The sequence below is a fragment of the Peromyscus californicus genome, unplaced genomic scaffold (assembly GCF_007827085.1).
Source record: "Peromyscus californicus insignis strain IS unplaced genomic scaffold, ASM782708v3 Scaffold_3__1_contigs__length_106647218, whole genome shotgun sequence".
Classification (NCBI taxonomy): domain Eukaryota; kingdom Metazoa; phylum Chordata; class Mammalia; order Rodentia; family Cricetidae; genus Peromyscus; species Peromyscus californicus.
In genome coordinates, this window is record NW_026294551.1 from 97,796,645 (window position 1) to 97,817,340 (window position 20,696).

Here is a 20,696-nt window from a genome sequence, read left to right on the forward strand (position 1 = left end):
GTGCAAATCTGTCTTTCTCTGGGGTCAACAGGTTCTTTTTGTTGTGGTGGTGGTTTTGGAGACAGGGTTTCTCTGTGTAGTTTTGGTGCCTGTCCTGGATCTTGCTCTGTAGACCAAGCTGGCCTTGAACTCACAGAGATCTGCCTGGCTCTGCCTCCCGAGTGCTGGGATTAAAGGAGTGCACCACCGTGCCAATAGGTTCTTTATTCTGTTTCCCTCCTCCCCTAGTCCCGCCTTCTCCTTTCCATTCCAGACACCCCTCTCTCCCTCCCTATATACACCTTGCTTATTTATTTATTTTAGTTTGTTTGTTCCTATTTTTGTGTGTGTGTTTGGAGGGACTGCCCATGTACATGTGCTTGTAGGCATGTGGAGGCCTGAGGTCAACCTCAGATGTCTTTTTCAGTCTCTCTTCCTCTTGTGTGCCGAGACAATATCTCACACACCTGGTGCTTGCCAGTTTGTCTGGACTGGCTGGCCAGGGAGCCCCAGGGATTCACCTGTCTCCACTGGGACTGTACATGCATCACAGTGCCTGGCTTTTCCAACATAGGTTCTGAGGATCAACTAAGGTGTTCACGCTTGTGGAGCAAGCATTTTTTCCAACTATCCCAACTGCACCATCTCCCCAGCCTACAAATGACATCATAAAATCCCTTGGGTCTTCTAAGTCAGCTGTTCTGTCTCTCTCCAAATACCAGACCTTTGGGAAAGTCTCCAGTTGAACCACATACATGATTGCTGGACAGTGCCTGGCTGAGGGAGGGTGTAAGAGAGGGGAAAGGGATGTGATTGACATCTCTGCAATAGACATGGCTGAGATGATGCAAGCTCCTTCATAGACTTGCATGGCAACTATTCCATTTTGTAAGCCTCAATAAAGGACACTCAGAAGCATTCAACATGTCCACTCCTATTCTGTGCATGGCTCCGAGGCAATCAGGTCACTGGGACTAGGAGTCAGACAGCATACTGTTGTGTCTGTCACATGATGACATACTCCTGACACCTTACAGGGCAGGGCACTTGGGTAAAGGGTGATTGACCATCTTTTTCTTGACTCATTGTTTTCCAAGCTCTATAATCTCCTGTTTAGGGAATTCTGTGTTTGATTGTAATAGGAAGAAAGCAGGAGCTGTGAGGAAAATCTCTGTGTGACTGTCTCCAACTTTGCACAGTTGTGGTGTAACCTGTAAAAACACCAGAAATCTAGTGGCAGCACAGATGTACCTCTCCACATCTCCTGCCTAGAGCCACACTGTCTCTGATACCTGAGAAAACTCTTTCTCTCCCAACCTCAGCTCTCACAAGCCTTAACTCACATCACAGCTCTCTTTCTACCTATGAGTCTATTACGTTTTCTGGCTGTTCTTGACCATGCCTCTTCCTTAAGGCTCTCGAATGGCAGAGCACATGCCTGCCTTCCTTCTGTGGCCATGATGTGGAAAAGATGACATGCGCTCGGTTCTGGTGAAACAGAAGCAAGAAACAGACCTATGCAGTAATAATGCTAACAACCTGTTGATGTGAAAAACAGTTCTCATACCAAAGGAAATGGGAGCTGCTTTATTATAGAACCAAATGTGAGTGACCAAGGCCTGAGTGTGCTGATTCTGGGGACTTCTAATACCATGTTCCAACGTAGGCATAGCTTCATGAAGTTCTTATAGTTACAGCATAAAACAAGGTCATAAATTGGGGCACTCTTCAAATACACAGTGGAAATATCAAGCAGGCAAATTATAACAAAGTGGGGACATCTGTGCTATGGGTTCCAGGTGTATGAGATGACATTCTCAGCTGTGGGGTTGGTGGGAGCTAGAAGTCTATACAGTCCTGAAGGTTTCATCTAATAGTCACAGGGATTGAGTTGTTGTCACTCACAGTTGGCAATGATAATCTGCAACGTTCCAATTCTCAGGAACCACAGCAACTACATAGAATCAGTTAATCAGCCTTGTGTCTTTAATACAGGTGCTGTCCCCCCAAAACTTCCAGAATCATCTCCTAGGCTTGTGTCCCCATTTTTTTCTCCATCTTAGCATGATTTACTTTCCCCACCACAGTTACAAAAATTGATAATGCCTCTCTTACTTTTGGTCATGAATTCTATCTGGGTCATGGATTGGCCATTTTGTTTAGTTAAGACGAAACAAATGTAAGTAATAACTGTGGGAATAGAGGAAAATGGACTAAATGTGAACAAGAGAAGTTGATGGAGTCAGAGCTTGCTGTCACAGGCAAGTCAGGAAGCACTGCTTGTGTTTTGGTGGAGACTCAAAAACAGGCAGCGTGTGTTGAGGGGACCCTTCTACCATGAAGTGGGGCCCTTCATAATAGAAAACAATGGAAGTCTTCAGGTTTGCCATGGTGGGAGGCTGCTGGCCTCTGTCCCTTCCTTGAGTGAAGGTCTGCTTCTCTCCTGACTGAAGACTTTTGTCCTTCACCTCTCTCTGGACTGGATACTGCTTGTGAGTGAATGAGCAGGTGCGCACCCAGTAGAATGCTGGGATTTCTCTGTTTCCTTGCAAGTTGAAAGTGGGTGTGAACATTGGAAGTGCTGTCAGTTACTCACAGATCCCAGCTGGTGTCCCGCCAAGGCTTCCAGAGGAGTGTGCTGCCTTTCTTAGAGTGGGTGCTGGAGAAAGGGGCCTGGCTACTCTGGCTTCCTGGAATGGTTGCTGACACTGGGGAAGGATTGCCTTCCTGAGCTGACTGTGCAAACTACAGGTCAGAGGTCACTTTTCAGAGAATGGCTTCACTATCTATCAAGGTAGCCAGTTTCTTATGGAAGGAAGAGAAGGAAGAGGAAGGAAGAGCTGAGGGTGAAAGGGAGGGAGGAAGGAAGGAAGGCATAGAAGAAGAGAGAGGAAGGGAAAGAGGAAGGGAAAGAATGAGGAAAGAAGAGAGGGAAGGAGGAATGAGAAAGAAATGGAGACAGGAAGAGAGCAAGGAAGGAAGGGATAGGAGAGTGTGTTGGTTTGAATTGGAAATGTCTCCCATAACCTCACATATTTGAACACTAGGTCCCTTCTTGTTGCTGCTGCTTTGGGACATTCTAGAACTTGAGGAGGTGGAAACTTGCTAAGGAAATGCACCACTGGAGGTATGCTTTGAGTGTATATAACCTCACCCTGCTTCCAGCTCGCTCTCCGTGCTTTGAGTGTGTGTGTGTGTGTGTGTGTGTGGAGATGTGATCTCAGCTTTAGCTATGGCCACCTGCTGTCCTGCCCCCACCCCATGATGGACTCTCCCTCTAGAACTGGGTTCTAGAACTGTAACCCAAAATGAACTTTTATCCATAAGTTGCTTTGGGTCATGGTGTTTTATCACAGCACAAAAACTTACTAATAACAGGGCGAGAGAGGAAGAAATAGGAAGGAGGTGAGGAGGAAGAAAGGGAGGGAAAAACAGACTTGGAGCTATTCTCCACTTTCTAATTTCCAGATTACCCTTGGAGCTCTGACTTTGTCCCCGTGTCAAGAGACAGCTCATTCGGGCCCTGGCAGTCTGTCCTTGGAAACTTTTAGTCAGATTCCATGGTTCAAAGGCCTTGCTGTGCAAGGCAGAGAGATGCTTCTCCTGTCACTCAGACAGACAGGAGCCAGAGGCTTTGAGGAGGCACTTGAAGAATTCTCCTTGTGTGGTTGTGCGGGGTGTGTTGTTCAGGTAATTTAACATTGATTTTAGTTTAAAAGGCAATTAAAACAAAATGGGCAGCCACTAGCCACTTAGGTTAAATAAGCTTAGATTGAAATCGCTTCCCATCACCACCTTTGTTTTCCAAGGGGTTTGAGCTCCTCTATGCTAATTCAGTCAGCTGTAGATGGAGGCAGGCAGGGCAGGTGTGAAGAGCGGACTGTGGAGCTGAGGCTGGGTCCTCCTGGAAGCCACTCCACAGTATAGGAAACTGTTTTGTTCAGGCTTTGCCTTGCCCTCGGAGTCTCCATGTCATAGGAGGTTTGTGTTTGTGAATCCGTTTTGAGGTAAGGAGATTGCAGCCCTGGGTGGACCCAGAAACTGCACCCTCTGTCAGGAACCCCCTCTCCAGCACAGGCTGATGATTGGCTTATTTCTGGTAACCCTTGTTTGTTGGGGTTAATTGAGACAGTCCCAAGAACTTACCAGACACAGCAGATGAAGGAAAGGGTGAAGCTCCCTTGCCTGGCTCCTACACAGTGACGGACACCTACCACACCAATCTTTCATCTGATACCTGGTTGTGTTAGGGATGGACAAGCAGAAGATTTCCCAGCTGCCTCTGGGGCTTCAGCGGGGCTTGGTCTCCTGATGTTAGGCACACCAGCCTGCCTGCCTACCCACCTGTTTACCTCAATGGACCTGGTCCTGACCTTACTGTCTTCTGCTCTTGAACCTAGGTCAATCATTCTTCTCACAGATGAACTCTGCAGCTTTGCTCTCAAGTCCTGACTCCGTCCGTCAGCCCCACCAGCAGCTCCCTCCCAGCTTTGGTCTAGTTTGGTATCTTGTCAACACAGCTTCTCCCTCAGGCCACTTCTGAAACTTTTTGAACTCCACCACAGCCTCTTTACTGTGTTTAGTATTAGTAATTGAGGCTGGAATGAGGAAATCTGCATTCCCCTCAGCCAGATAACCAGGGCAGGCAGGATTGTCTGGCAAAATGCTGCCGTTAAAACCTGCTAAACCTTGTGCGTTTATTGTATTCCAGTAAATTCAGACATTGTGGAAAGGTACAAACATGTTCTCTATGGTTAGTCTCATGACAGGGGCCCAGCCAAGAGACAGCTATCCCAAGAAGAAAGGTTTGCAAAAACAACACCCAGGGTGAGATGGAGTTTCTTTTATTCACTTCCAGGAGTATTGAGGAGTATAAGCTTCCAGAATTTGAGGCTGTGTGTGTGTGTGTGTGTGTGTGTGTGTGTGTGTGTGTGTGTGTTCATATGTCAGTCCTTGCTTGCTTGAGACAGGTTACTTGTTTTCTGCCCCAGAGAATATTCTAGGCTAGCTAGCCTGCAAGCTTCTAGAGAGTCTCCATTCTCCACCTCTCTTGTCTCTCAACAAGTGATGGGAGTACTACATCAGACTTTTACTTGAGTCCTGGGGACTTGAACTCAGCTCCTCACACTTGCACAAAATGTGCTTGCTTTACTCATTGAGCAATCTCCCCAGCTCAGGATCCGAGCTCTTCACATGTGCAATCCTAAAAGCAGAGCCTGTGTTGAATTGGTCTCGCTGGTTGGTGTTTCTCCTGTACATGTGTCTGCCACCACAGGCAGAGACGTTCGTTGTGGCATTATTTAGTGCAGAGGAAGAGGAAATGGCTTCTTGTAAAAGTAGGATAGCGACATGGATGCTGTCCCCTGTTAATTTCTGATGCAGCCACAAACATCCCTGGTATGTTATTGCAAAGTACAGAAGATAATAGGCAGTTTATATGGTAAAGTGCCATTTGTGTGCTGATGGCATTTTCATTCTGTAAGCCATGGAAAATAGCACCAAGTGGATGGATTTGCAGTAAAACCTCACATGTTGTTGCCTTTGGTGTTAAAACAATGACTGGCTTTCTCTTGTGCTTTTCCAAATTTTCTAAACACTCCACAATAGATAATGAGTATTCATTGGTCTTACAGTTACTATTTTGTTCTTGTGCGAGTGTCTCTGCATTGTTATGTGTGTGTTTGTGCATACATGAGTATGCTTACATGCTTTGGGAAGAAGGGCAAGGGTTTATCAATCACTCTCCATTTTAGAGATTTATTTTATTTTTAATCATGCAGGTGCACTTTTGCGTGCAGGTGCTCCTAGGGGCCAGAAAAAGGAGTAGGTCCCCTGGAACCAGAATGACAGGTAGATGTGAGCCTCCTGCTGTGGATGCTGGGAGTGAATGTGCTTCCTCCGCAGGAGCAGGGAGCCCTCTTTCGCTTTTATGTTTTGAGACAAGGTCTTTCACTGAATTTGGAGCTCACCAGTTTAGTGGCTAGAGTTGCTAGCCAGTGAACCATAGAAATCCTCCTGTCTCTGTCTCCTCAGCACTGGGATTATGGTTGTGCCTCTCCTCACCCAGCTTTTTGCATGATTTTGGGTGCTATCACTCAGGCCTCATGTATATATACTGTGCACTTTATGTGTTTCCCTGGACCTGGCCTTACAATCATTAAAAAAAATATTGAACGTATGCTTACTTGTGGCTGTGCCTCTAGAAACATCCCTCACAGTAGTGCCAGCGGGCCACCCCGACTCAAGAATGAGGCTCTGTGCATGCACTGAGGAGGCAGGCAGGACTTTCTGTAAGACTTGGGTTTCTTGTTTGAGAGAAGCCTACACTGGTTTTGTAAGACAGGCCTCTCACTTGGTCCTTATTAGTAGTTTTAAGGCAAACCATTTGGTAGGGAACTGCTTTAAATACACACTGGTGTGGCTGGAGAGATGCCTTACCAGTTATGAATGCTTGACCTTCTTCTAGAGGCTCTGAGATCTGTTCCCAGTACCGGGTTAAACAGCTCACAACCACCTTCCACTCAAGCTCCAGGGCCCACTGCTCTGGCCTCTCGAAGTGCGTGCACACACATGGTATACACTCACATAGACACTCACACATTGACGAATATAGAGCTTTAAAAATATGCACAGGGGATTCTCGTGTACGTCTCTTAGTAACTGTGATAATTTGCCACTGACCAAGGGGGAGTAACAATTCATAGGTAGGAATACAGGGACAAGCCCATCCTCAACTCTATGCTCTCCCACCACAAACCGCCTCGCTAACTCACCCTTCTCAATCTGAAGAGATTATGAGGTACTGGGACAAAGAGCAATGTTAGACCCCGCCGTTCTCATCCTGTGAAGTTACAGTGTGGTTGCTATGTAATTTTAGTGTAGGATGTTTTGTTTTTTTCCTAGATGAGGGCTGTTTTGTGCTTTTGAGTGGGAAATATTTTCAAACTAGTAAAAAAGTGGTATTTCTGTAGGATGAGGCCTATTTCAGCAGATCACTACCATAGCTTTCATGGAGGAAGATAAAGGATAAGATTGATTTAAATAAAAATATTTTGTGCATTGAGGTTTAGCAGCATAGTTTTACTAAGAAGAAGCAATTAGATGCTGGAAATTACAAAAAAAATGTTAATGGGAAGTATACCATGCTTTTCTTTTCATTCTCTCTCTCTCTCTCTCTCTTTCTCTCTGTCTGTCTGTCTCTCTCTCTCTCTCTCTGTCTCTCATGTATGCAGGTGTGCCTACACATTGGCGTGCATGCATGTGGAGTCCAGACCAACCTTGGGTGCCTTCGATCACTTTCTCTTTTTGGTTTGGAGACAGTTTCTTATAAGGCCTGTGGGTCTCAGACTAGACTAGGCTGGCTCCTGCCTCCACATGCCAGACCTGGGATTATGAGTGTACATCATGCCTGGACCTTTAGCTGAGTGCTAGTCATGGGACTCAGGTCCTCATGCTTGCATGACAAGCTCTTTGCAGACTGAGCATCTCCCCACCTCAGAATGCAATGTGTTTGTTTTGAGGGGTTGTGTTACTGTTAGGAGAGAGAATCCAGTCCCCGGGTGGAGAACGGACACTGGTGGCGACAGTCACCACCATACAGCTGGGTAGGGGTCCTCACACTTCTCTTTTATTTACATCTCTTTTAAAATTGAGAAATTGAGGGGAAAACGGAAAGCAAACAATAGAACCCTTATTTCCAACTCAAGACTATGCTCCTCGTGAGTGATATCTTCCAGATATGTCTACCTATTAGGGGCACACACTTCTTTTGTTTATTTATTTTTAGTTTTTTGAGCCTTGGTACATAGTTCAGGCCAACCTTGAACCCACAATCCTCTTGCCTTATCCTTCAGAAGGCTGGGATCATGGGCGTGTGTCACCATGTTCAGCTACACTGACACTCAGTAAAGGTGTTCACCCACATACTGTTTACACTGAAAATGGGACATAAACACTAATGTATTCGTTCTTATACTAGAAACAGTGAATATGCACACATGGATACTTATTTCAATTATAGATATATATGTATATCATTATAAATCAACATAAAAATCCCTATCCCCCCATGTCAGGGCCACAGGATTGAACTTAGGGACTCACACATTCTATAGGTAAGCACTCTACCACTGAGCCATATTCTTGGCTTTTGTTTTATTTTATTTATGTTCCCCTACCCACTATCCTATACATGCATGCTTATACATACTATACATATATATATATATGAGGGGGAGAGAGTGTTGGGAGATGGACACACACACACGTTCACACACACACGCACACGCGCGTAGACTCTCATATAGCATAGGTTGCTCTCAAGTTCCCCTTGTACCTGAAGATGACCTTGCACTTCTCCTTGCCTCCACCTCTCTAGTGCCTCTATGCCTGGTTTATGCTATGCTGGAGGTCAAACACAGGCCTTATGCACCAAGCTAGGTAAAAACACTCTACTACCTGAGCCACATCCCCGGTCCCAAATATTCTTGTAGGGGGAGAAAGAGAGCTGTCTACCTCCAACATCCATCATTTATAATGACTTATTTATTTGGTTTCTGCAGTGTTGGGGATTGAACGTGGGTCCTCTAGGCGACACTCTACCTCTGAGCTATATCCTGGCACCTTTTTAATTTTCATTTTGAGACATATTCTGGTCAGCCTTGATTAGCCTTGAATATACACACTTATAGAATAGTTATGAATAGAGACTGTAGAAACTAGGCCCAGTTCCTAACTTGAAGTTTTATCTCACTATTATTATTATTTACCAAAAATGTATGTGCATTTGTCTTAGGATTACTATTGCTGTGATGAAACACCATGACCAAAGCAACTTGGGGAGGAGAGGGTTTACTCCATTCACAGTTACATAGAACAGTTCATCATCAAAAGCAGTGAGGGCAGGAACTCAGTGGCAGGAACCTGGAGGCAGGAGCTGATGTAGAGGCCAGGGAGGGATGCTGCTTACTGACTTGCTCACATGGCTTCAGCCTGCTTTCTTATAGGACCCAGGACCACCCTCCCAGGGATGGCTCCACCCACAATGGGCTGTGCTCTCCTCCATCAACCACTAATTAAAGAAAATGTCTTACAACTGAATCTTATGGAGACATTTTCCCACCTAAGGCTCCCTCCTTTCAGAAAACTCTAGCTTGTGTCATGTTAACATAAAACTGGTCAGGACAGTCTTCTTCGAACCTTTAACTCTCTACAGAGTGAAGCATATGTAGAAATGATATGTTTGCTCTAGTTTCTGCTGCTCTATAGTATTCCAGGTTAGGATATGCTATTTTTTTTTTTTTTGTTTTTGTTTTTGTTTTTCGAGACAGGGTTTCTCTGTGTAGCTTTGCGCCTCTCCTGGAACTCACTTGGTAGCCCAGGCTGGCCTCGAACTCACAGAGATCCGCCTGGCTCTGCCTCCCGAGTGCTGGGATTAAAGGCGTGCGCCACCACCGCCCGGCCAGGATATGCTATTTTTTTAAAGGTTCAATGGATATTCAGTTTATGATGTTTCCTCCTTTTATGAATGGTGGAAAATTATGCCAGAGAACACACCTTTTGAGTGTTTTTAGGACACATGTTAAATGTGAATCTGCTTGCTACTTGCTGGGTGTGCATGCTTTCCCAACAATGATCCTGTGCATGTGGAGTGCATTCAGGATGCTCTTCTCCCATCCCTGGAAATATATCTATTCCCTCCATCCTTTCCTTGTGGAGTAGGAGGAAGGAGACAACCTTGTCCGAGCATCATCTTGTCTTGTAGCTCCAGATGCTTGTGGAGACCCCTATTTCCCTGTGGATAAATGCGGACACTGTTTTAACTCTTTGCTGTGTCATTTCCACATGAGAATAGCAATTTATATCAATAACCAGGTCTGGCAACATCTGCCAAGGTTGTCACACTCAGTGATTAAATGGCCATATGTGCCCGAGAACACAGGGACAATGAGGCTGTAATTAGGATTCGCTGCCTCCCCACTGGCCACCCGTTCTGTGTTTCTCTTCGAATAACCTTGCTTTTGTGAACTGATTTGTGAATCAAATTATCCCACTGAGAATGAAGTTTGTGCTGTGATAATACTTTATAGCCATGGATCTCAGTAATTTCACAGGGCACCAGCGAGCTGAAGCCTAAACATCTTTCTTCCTTTCCCCCTGTTTCTGTTGAGGAAGGCATCCAGGGTGTGATACAGGTTAGGGAGTTAACTTCGGGTCTGCAGATGTGGCTCAGTTGGTAAAGTGCTTGTGTAACATGTATGAAACTGTGGGTTTGAGCCTCAGAACTGCATACACCCAGCATGCTCATAATCCCGGCACTGGCCAAGTGGACGAGGAAGGGTCACAAGGCCAATGTCATCCTCATCCACATCATGAGTTCCAGGCTAGCCTAGGAAACGCAAAACCATATGGAATAAAGTGGGGAGCGGAATTATTCTGTACCAAGTCATCCTTGGTACAGGGATTTTTTTTTTTTTGGGAACCCATTTTTACCTGGCGTCTTCTTTGGTCTCCTTTAAATGTTGCTGTTTCCAGGAAAGGCAAGCACAGGAAACACACAGAACTCCTTTTAACACCACAAACAAACTGAAAACACTATCTTAATGCCATAGCCAAACGCACTTCAAATGGAGGGAGAAAACCCCTTGTCATTTGCTTCCTGAGGTGACAGAGACAGGTGATGATTATGTAAGGACTTGGCACATCCCAGAAAAACCCTGGAAATATGGCCTCACCATGGAGCTGCAATAAATGTGAAAGTAAACACTAGAGAGATATATCGATTTTTAAAATTTGCTTACCAATATAGAAAAGCGCCATTCACTGTGTGTTGGGTCTTCAAGTATTAAAGAAGATGACTTGGTGGGACAGTGAACACCCTTCACCAAATGCTGGATATGTGTGTGTGTGTGTGTGTGTGTGTGTGTGTGTGTGTGTGTGTGTGTGTGTGATATGCTCAGTTTTTGTATATGTAGAATTATAACATCCAACTCACACACACTTGAAGAAGCAAGGGCATTCTAGTGAGTGTAGCATGCAGTTCCCACAGTAGGAAAGAAAGAAAATAAATTGTTTTACATTAAAAAGTCCAGCTTCCACAAACAAAGAAGGTTTAGTCTTTACAGAGAGCATCTTTGCGAGGGGAGGGGAGTTAGAAACAAGTGCCACTCATACTTAGTTGACACCTGATGGATAATACCACACACATGATGTCAGGGAGGGATCTGTGAGGGCTTTGGGGAGGGAATAGGACATTTGCCTGGCTGCTGATGTTACTGGAGGCAAATCCATTTTCAAAGCCGATTTTTTGAACTTCCACCAAACGTTTTCATTCCTTCAAAGCAAGAGCAAAGTTCAGTGCTTTCTCATTTAGCACAAGAGCTGGTAGATATGAGATGCCAAGGAGTCAACCCCCCTACAGGGAGTACAACTGCCTCTTGGGGGAAACGGAGGCAGGCCATCAGCTGTGGTATGGTGGGGTAAGGGGTCTCCCAGCCTCCCTGGAATTCCTTCATGAAGTCACGTATTGGAAGTCATAAATACTGGCCACAGACATTGTGAATAATGCAGGGAGTAGCGTAAGGAATTGCCAGCGCTGATATCCTGCCTTGGACATCTCATTGCTCCTGAGTTAAAATTGGTTGTCAAGTGAGGACTCTGGGGACCGTGCAAGGTGCCCTATTCTGTCATGTGGTACATATTTAATGCTTGAAAGAACAAGGGGAGAGACACATGCTGGAAGGGGGGCCGAGATTTGCCCTCGGTTCTACACTTTCCAAGTGCTTGGGAAAGGAGGGTGACATGCAGTTCTTCCCTCCGTTGCTAGACTTTGCAAAAATTGAAATAAAAACCAGGCGTCCAGTACGACTGTCCATCATTTGGCTGTCAGCACTGCACGGCGGTGGGCTTGTCTTTGTGTGCTCCTGGCGCTTTGATTACCTCCCCGCACTGGGCGCTCGCTCTTGCGCCGCGTGCCTGCTGGATCTCTGGCCTTCTCGCTTGTTTTGGGAGGCCTTGAACACCTGCTGGTGGCTGGAGCAAAACAGCCCAGGCTGGTGAAGGCGCGGCCAAGCCCAGCAGAGAAAGCTGGAATCATTGACATTGCTAGCACGTGGGTACCATTCGCTGCTGCTGCCCCGGCACTTCTCCCGCCTCGCGTTTTCTCCCAAAGCGAGCTAGCAAGAGAGGGAGCAGGAGGCGCTTTTGCAGCGGGCGATGAAATCCTGGCAGTTAATTGCAGTCGTGGGAGATGCCCTTCAGGTAAGGCGAGCGAGGGAGGCTCGGAGACACTGTGGGAGGGGGAGCCAGGGACTGAATGGGAGGGAGGGAAATCAGTGCTGGCACCAGCATCCGAGCATCCCGGAGCCCGCTGGACTGATGCTCAGGAGGAGGGCGCGCAGGGACGGGGGCGGGCGGCAGGGGGAGGAGTGTGCGAATTGACATTCGGGGCCGCCTGTGGCAGGCGAGCCGCTGCCAGCCGCTGTCCAACGTTAGCGCGGAGAAGGTGGCGGGCGGGCGTGTGCGCCTCTGGGGCCGTAGATCAGAATCCGGACCTGGCGGTGGATGGAGCCCAGGGAGCTCTGAGAGGCAATGGCAGGACGCAGATGTGCGTGCAACGAGTGAATTCCACGGTGTAGGTAAGTTCAGCTCCGGAGTCCCGCGGGATGCGATCTGGATTCGCCCTGGGCTTCCGGAGGGTCCCTTCAATACCTGGGGAGCTTAGACCGGTTGGGGGACCAGAAGGTAAACTGATTCGTTTTACCAACTGGAAGTTCGCGGGGAACTTCCCTGTTAATAGCCATTGGCTCCGTTGAACTTTATTCCCAGAGATGAATAAGCGTTTATAAAGGATTGGTGTTAGAAGACCCGCAGGCTAGGGCTGTTTTTGTTGTTGTTATTTTGTTTTGTTTTGTTTTTTGGGTTTTGTTTTTTGTTTTTGGAAAGCAGTACGTAGAGCTTTGCAAAGAAGATAGAGGTTTGGGGAAAATGAATGGGCAGATGGGCCGCGCGTTTGGAAAGTTGGCACGCGCCTGTGCGTGCGTGTGCAGAAGAAGCATTGCATGTCGCCGGAGACAGGTCGACCCTGCCCATCACGCAGGCATCGTGCTCTTACACCATTCTTGATTTCTAGAAAACCCATGGAAGAGGCATTTCATGAACAATATTGAACACATGCTTTCCCTTGAACACACAAGCCCTGAGCTGTGCTATCTCACGGAAGAACTGTCTTTGCTGAGAGAGCCAATGAGGGAACGTGTACACACATCACTCATTAGAACAGAAACAGTACCTGTGAAGACCATAGCCATCCCTTCGGCCATTCCTTCCAGGTGACAGGTTAAAATGAGTGTTCTGCGTATTTCCAAGAAGGCCATGTTTTCCTGTTTCCTACTTCAGACAGATCTACTAAGGATTCTGGACCCAAAGTTTCATGGCAGCACCCCATTAGTAAAAATGATTATATCGTCTGTGGGGGGTGACTTCTGGTGTCATCAGATGGCTCAGAATTTACTCACTGTCTACATGGTTTTCATTTTAGCCTTACAGATATGAGTGTAGCTTGTGCTGAAAAAGTAAAACAAATATTTGTGTGATCCTCCTACGTAGCTATGTAGTAAATGGTTTGGCTCCTAGGCTTCCAAGCCTTTCTCAAAGTCTCATAATTTTGACCCACATGTATGATTGCTCAAAGGATGTGAGTATCTGTGAAGCGGAGTGAATTGTGTTGGAGGTTGGCAGTGATTACGTTTGTAGAGGGTTGTGTTCAGGCTAGTCATCTAATCAGCCACAGTTGTTTACCACTGGTCTATGCAGAGATACCGGCACTTGCGATGACCTGTAAGAAACCTATTCCGTGCTTCTCCTCTGCTCACTCTATCTCCATGACCTGAACTGGAACATGCCAAAGACTAGGAAGACAGGGTTGCTTCACTCAAGACTTAGGAGTCTCCTTTCTCCTCACTTGTCCATTTGTATGTTTCTTTGCACTCGGCTGTCTTTATTTACTCCCCCACCCTGGAAGTGCTTTTGCTATACATTGTTGTAGAAAATGTTTAGTACCCAATGACGACAATGAAGACTCAGAAACTGGCTTGCCTTTTGCCCCTGGAACACTTTGCTCACAGACAAGAGTTATTCAGCATCAGACAATGCCCCCCCTCAATCCTAACCTTACAGAATGTGAACATGTGAACTTTACTCTTCATTTCCGATGTCCCTGGCTCTGGAAAATTGCCTTTGTACCACAGAAAGAACTGATGGTTGGCTAGCTGGCTGGCAAGCATTCTTTGTCTCTTAGGACTTTACTAACTGTAGTTGTGCAACTGTTACTCTGTATTCAAACTTTTATCAGTTCCGTGTCTGCATTTTACCATGGGGCCATTTTAATCTGTCTTTCCTTGGACCTGGTAGATGTAACTGTCAGCATGGACTTAGGGGCAGATTTAACTACAATAACCCTGATGCATAACAGAAGTCAATTCTGTTCTCTAGACTCTTCTAGAGGGTTAGCTGATCACTACCCACCCCAACCTGAGCTCTGGAGCCTTCTCTTTCTCCCCAGGAGGAGTATGATACAGAAGTCAAAGGGGATGTGAGATAAAGGGCTTGCTTTAAGAGTTGCTTACCTCTAAGTGACAGTCACAGTATTGTCAAGTTTTATAACATGGGATATATTACCATGGAATTTGTTACCATATTTTCAGAAATCCTTCATCCATTTATTGTCTTTGCTTGAGAGTAGAGAATATGACTGGAAAAATTTAATCTTCAACTAAATAAATGCTAACACATCCTACAAAAGAGTTCATCTTGTTAAGCTGAATTGATTCAGAGTTTATACACAGGGTGTTTGAGCTAAGAAGTGAAAAGTGATCTACCCAGTAAGAAAATGTGTGATATACTAGCAAAAGTTTGTTAGCAGGAGACTGAGATGGCTCATTGCATAAAGGAGCTTGCTACCAAATTTCAGGACCTGAGTTCAATTCCTGGACTCACATGGTGGAAGGAGAGAACTGACTCCTGAAAGCTATTCTCTGTCCTCCACATGTGCATGTGCACATGTGTGTGTGTGCACACATATACACACACAATAATAATAACAATAATACAATAAAATATAACAAAAAGCTTATTGTTATTGACTTCATTTTTAGCTTTTGTATTTTGAATTTTACGTTTAATCTTTAAGTTATCACAAAAGGCATTGGAGGAGATGCTTTGAAAGTAAAGGAACGTAAATTTCAGTGGGTAGTGAGGTGGGGAAGATTTGTGAGGACGTGGGGGAGGAGAAAGAATATGATCAGAATGTGTCCCTTTCTAGACCTTAATTTCCCATCTTGTGCTGATTTTCTGATAAACATTAATGTGAATATGGAAGAGAAGGTGGGGACCCTTCCAGGTGGTTGGTTGGTTGTTGTTTTGCTCATTAGACTTAATTTTGCTGCTTAGTAGAAACTCGGGAGCATGAGGACTCACCGGAGCCTTGTGTGTGTTTAAGGGTGTGTGAGTTTGTCCTGTTTCTTCTCATTTTCGTGCTTGGCAGAACCTTCTTATGTATTATAAAAAATAGTAAACAGTAGAGAATAAGACGAAGGAGACTTGCCATCGTGCATTTAAATTAAATCACACAGAACCAACTAGAATCCCAGTCCTTGGAGACCAAGACATGTCTTACCCCTCAGCTTCCACAACACCAAGGCAAAGAAATCTTTAAAAGTCAGCATTCCCATACAGAAATTGAATGGGAAATTCCTGCAAATTAGGTTATTCAATAACGCTAATGTCCCAAACAATTTTATTTTTGTGTGTTATTTTTTAATTGATCTGAAGTTGATGTGGGGAGTTGTGGGGATTATCTGTGTGCTCACGTACCCAGAAGGCCCAAACAGCTAACGTCAGCGGGAACAACTTGCTTTTGATTCAGTAGAACTAGGTTATGAATTCAAGCAATTAAACATGACAAAAAGCCCAATTTCACTGCCTAGATTAGTATGCTTCCAATTTTTCCTGCTCCATAAAAATTTCAAAGTGTTCTTTCTGGTTAGGTGCTTGCATAACCACTAGGTGATGAAGGGCTCCTGTTTCTCCCTTGCTTATGATGTCCAAATGCTTTGATGTCAAAGATGTGAATAGGGTCCATTGAATGTTGGGACAATCAAGTAGTTGAGGAGTTAAGTTTAAAGCTGGAGTGGGGAATGAATAGTGTTTAGTTCATGGGTATTTATCAGCAATGAGTCATCTTATGGCCACGTGTAATGGAGGCCAGAGGAGACTCTTTGAACAGTGATGGAAATATAAAAGTATATTCGTTTTCCAAAGATGTAATGAGATTTGTAGGTAGATGGTTGATTTACGTGTGTGTATGTGTGCATTTATATATCTATATATGTATTTGTACATATGAATATATTATATGCAATGTTAGCCATGCTTATTGCCTTTTCTTGATTTTGTTCACTTTTTTTCTGTTTCTACAGAAGTGAAGTCTAATACTCTGGATTCATGTTTGTCCTAGTTACCAAAACTTATTGTTCTTTAAAATGGGCATGCTTCTAGAGTAATGCTTGGTCCAATATGTCCCCACTGAATTGCCTGCAGCTTTTGGCCAGGGAGCTCAGTTTCCCAGCCTGGATTATGTCATTCCACAGATACTGTGCATGCACATACATCCCGAGGAGGCCCCTTCCAGCACCATCCCTCTCACACTTGCAGTTCACTCCAGTGAACAGCTCTTTCTGTGGCTATCGGCTGTGCAAAAAGGACACTGTGCCTTAAGGATGGTGTCGGAGCTCTGCGGCCCTCCCTTTGCTCGTTTCAACTGTTCGGCATCATTTGCTGCTGATGTGTGTGCTTGTCCTCGGATTGGAATCTCTGCTTGTCAGAAAATCTTGCTGCTGAGGTAGGGGTACCCCCATAGCTGTTGTAGTTATTGGGCTGCATAGATAGAGGCCTTGTGTTATTAGACTTGAAGATGGGATGGAGATTTGTCAGGGCACAATGACCATCAGAGTAGTTCAATGTGGGGTTCATCCTGCCTCATACTTAGGCATTGGGCAGTGGACTAAGAACACAAGCATGTCTTCTCTAGTCCTCAGTATAATTGTGTACACATGTACACTGTTCTTCCCAATTCACAGATGGGAAAAGGATTTTCCAGACTGGATAACTCAGGTAATCAGACTCCAGATTTTTTTTTAATTCCAACACACCAAGATACTGTTGAAATTTATAAATCTGAAGGCAGGAAAGAGCTGCACAAATGGATGCTAACAGATGTCCTGGGCTAGCAGGAGGTTTTTTTCCCCCACACAGGATGTTTGGTAACTCTGGAGATGTCTGTGGTTGTTGCGCTTGGGCACAGGTTGCTGCCGGCATTCCGAGGATGGAAGTCAAGGTTCGAGGACACCCTCCTATCCTAAGGCAACCAGGAAGGGCCTCTCCATAAGTGCTTGATGCTAAGGTTGAGTAATGGTGCCCTAGGCAGTATGGGGTGAGGATGACTAACAGACTCAAGCCAGCACAGAGGGCAGAGAATCCCAGCGATTAAAATTTTAAAATCTTCTCTGGATTCTGTGAACAGGGTCACAAGGCAATACATGAAGCCTTCCATTTTCTTACAGGCCAGCATTAAAATTGGCACATCTGCTTGCTCTGAACATTTTTCCTTACAAATAAGATGTGGCTCATTGTAGATGAGGGGCTTGTTTTGTTTGGTCCCCTGCTAAACCCCACCCCAAGTCATGATTTAGTCAGTGTGAATTCCGGCAGTGCTGGGCGATGAGGTTTCCTTCCATGGTGTCACTGTTCAAAAGAAGAGAAGTGTAAGGCAGCTAAATGAGCAATTCTCAGAATATTTTGTGCCTTGTTTTTCTTCCATCAGTGTTCAAATGCCATCATTTCTCCTTATCTTTCAAACTTTGACACCTAGCTTAGTATATTTATTTAAACACATATTGTTTTATACTTGCCAAGTGCTATTGTAAATATTTTCCAATTTAATTCGACTTTCAAGACTAGGTTGAATTGCTAGGCTCTTTTTTCTTTGCAGTGGCAACAGATGTCCAGAGAAGTAAGTTGCTCAAGGTCACCCAGCTGCTAAGTGGCTGAGGTAGAATTTCAACTCTAAAGTGTGGGCTCTTGGGTCCTTGACTAGAATGATTAGAAGTTAGAACGTCTTTGTCTGTACAAAGGAAGAGTGCTTAGGCACCATTGTGTAATATGATTTTTGAAACAAAAGACACTTAGTTTGGGGATAGTTGATTAAGAAAATTAACTTAACCGTATTTGAAAGGGCATGCATCCTGATATTTACAACTTTATTTTTCAGTTAAGTATTCACAGACAGGTGTGGTGGTTCATGCTAGTAATTCTGCACCTGAGGAGGGGTGGCAGGCAGGAAGATCAGGAGTTCAAGGTCATCCTTCACTACTTGCTGGCATGAGATTCAGAGGACCCATCTCAAACAAAACAAAATTCAGGTAGGAGAGGTGACTCAGCAGTTAAAAGTACACATTGCTCTTGCAGAAGACCCTAGCTCAATTTCCAGCACCTATGCCCTTCATCTTACAACTAATAACTGTAACTCCAGCTCCAAAAGGTCTGACACCCTCTTCTGGCCTCCACAAGCATTACACACACACACACACACACACACACACACACACACACACACACACACACACACACTTAAAAATAAATCTTTAAAAATAAATAAATGTTTAAATAAAACCTAAATAAATACAAGAGTTAACAAACAGTCCTATACCAGTGTTGGGAGGGTCTAGATGTTCTCTTTGACTTAATCACATCCCCAGCAGCAGCAGCATCCTAGAAAAGCACTGAGGTTCACTGGGTAACAGTTACAGCAGAAGGCTGAGGAGATGGTTTGGTGAATGAAGTGCTTGCTGTGGACATGTGAGGACCTGAGTTCTGCTCTCCCAAACCCATGTAAAACTAGATGTGACCGTGCATGTCTGTAACCCAGCATCCCCATGGTAAGATGTGGGGACAGGAGAATGCCTAGAACCTGGAGCCAGCCATCCTGGCATACACAACAGAGAAAAAGAAGAGACCTTGTCTCAAACAAAGTAGAAAACAAGAACCCACCCACACCCAAGGTGTTATCTGACCTCTGAAGACACACTCTAACATATGTGCCAACACTAATACACATAATCATGCACACAGATAAAATATTATATTAGAAATAATCTGTCTCTCTAGTGACTGTGGTATTGGGACCTAGCTCTGTAGAGTCCAATAAGAAACCCATCTCTTTGGTGTCCTGGTGCTCTTAGAATTTCCTAGTGAGCCTGAGTCCCACAGTGAGTGTGTTGGGATGGACATGGGGCTGTTGATTCCTGGCTCATTTTTCGCTCATGGCACAGTTTGTTTATCTTCCTTCCTTCAGGCCATGGGAGGGACTAGGCCTATCTTTTTCCTCTTGAATTTTTAGCATGTAGCAAATGCTATGAAAAGAAAAACAATTTGAGTTGATTTTTAAATAGAAGTGCCAATTTGACACATTTTATTCTGCTTTAGAAGAAAAATGAAGAAGAGATATCTTGTGATGCTGCAATTAAGCACGTGTACTCAGTGTGCAGAAGACAGGAGTGGGAGCTCACCTGAATGACTGAGGACGACTCTTGAACGGATGGAAGAGCTTGTATTTGCCCAAGTGTCTTCTCAGGGCATGTGTGGGGTTACACATTCAATGCCTCACATAGAAATGTGTTTGCATGGTAACGGGGACCATAGAGCTGAGAGATACCAGTTCCAGACCAGGTTTCCCCCTGGCCTTCACATCCAGATTTGTACATCGCTTAGGCCTTGGTACATAGATATCAGCAGTCTGCTCACTGCTCTGAAAGTCCTTAATCACAATTTACAATCGTGAATCCTTTTTTTTTTTTTTAACAAGGCAACTTACAGATTTTTACATAGGAAAAGAGAAAGGGCCATGACTGCCCAGCTTGAATCTGCCCAAACTAAATCCAGTGAAACGGACCATTGAGTTTGCTCCCACCCAGCTTCTGAGGCAGCACAGGATCTGGGCTGGAAGTGGAAACCATTACTGTTTTGTGAGTTTCAGGCCCAGTGAACTCACAATTGAACAAAGAAAGCAAAAGCAAATCCTATTTTGGAACTGTCAAAAGGCTCATGTTGGATCCATTATCATCAAATGTTCTTTTTAATACAGTTCATCGAATTGGCTTTTGTGGGATACCTATTATGTGTGTTGGTTCAGGAAATGGTTTAAAATGGGGCCAGGATTGGTTGTTCAAAGGTAAAGTAAATGACATTAAACACACAGCAGGACTATCTAGTTATGTTCTATAGATGTTATAGGTCTATAGTACTACAATGAAAAATACATGCAAATATATGTGATTATATGTATATTCCATTAAGTTATATATAACATGTACATACATTATGTGTGTTCATAAAGGAAAGAAAGATGGAAAAATTGCATTTGAAAGACTTATTCTAATTTTATGTGTATGTGTGTGTGTAACTGGGTGTATATATGGGTACCATATGCATACAGTGCTCCTACAGGCCAGAAGATAGCATCAGCTTTCTTGGAGTTGGAGTTGCAGGTGGGTGTGACTCATCCAATAGGAATCCTGAAAACCAAATTCAGTCCTCTGGAGGAGCAGTGAGCATCCTTAACTGCTGAGCTGTCTCTCCAGTCCCAGAAATTGCACGTTAAAGTA

General features: G+C 44.7%; 1 protein-coding gene across 32 annotated transcripts in view; it reads left to right on the forward strand.

Annotated features, from left to right (window-relative positions):
• The window catches only part of Rbfox1 (RNA binding fox-1 homolog 1), a 2,167,575-nt gene that overhangs the window by 1,041,331 nt on the left and 1,105,548 nt on the right, over window positions 1-20,696 (forward strand). The window contains exon 1 of one of the 32 annotated variants that reach the window (XM_052759379.1): window positions 12,130-12,237. The exons of 26 other annotated variants lie outside the window; for them this stretch is intronic. In XM_052759379.1, coding sequence (XP_052615339.1) covers window positions 12,193-12,237 — 45 coding nt within the window. In that variant the 5' untranslated portion in view covers window positions 12,130-12,192. Of the gene's footprint in view, window positions 1-12,129; window positions 12,238-12,410; window positions 12,615-20,696 lie in introns of those variants that run through there. 5 more of the 32 variants (XM_052759380.1, XM_052759381.1, XM_052759387.1 and 2 more) reach the window with 5 other exon arrangements.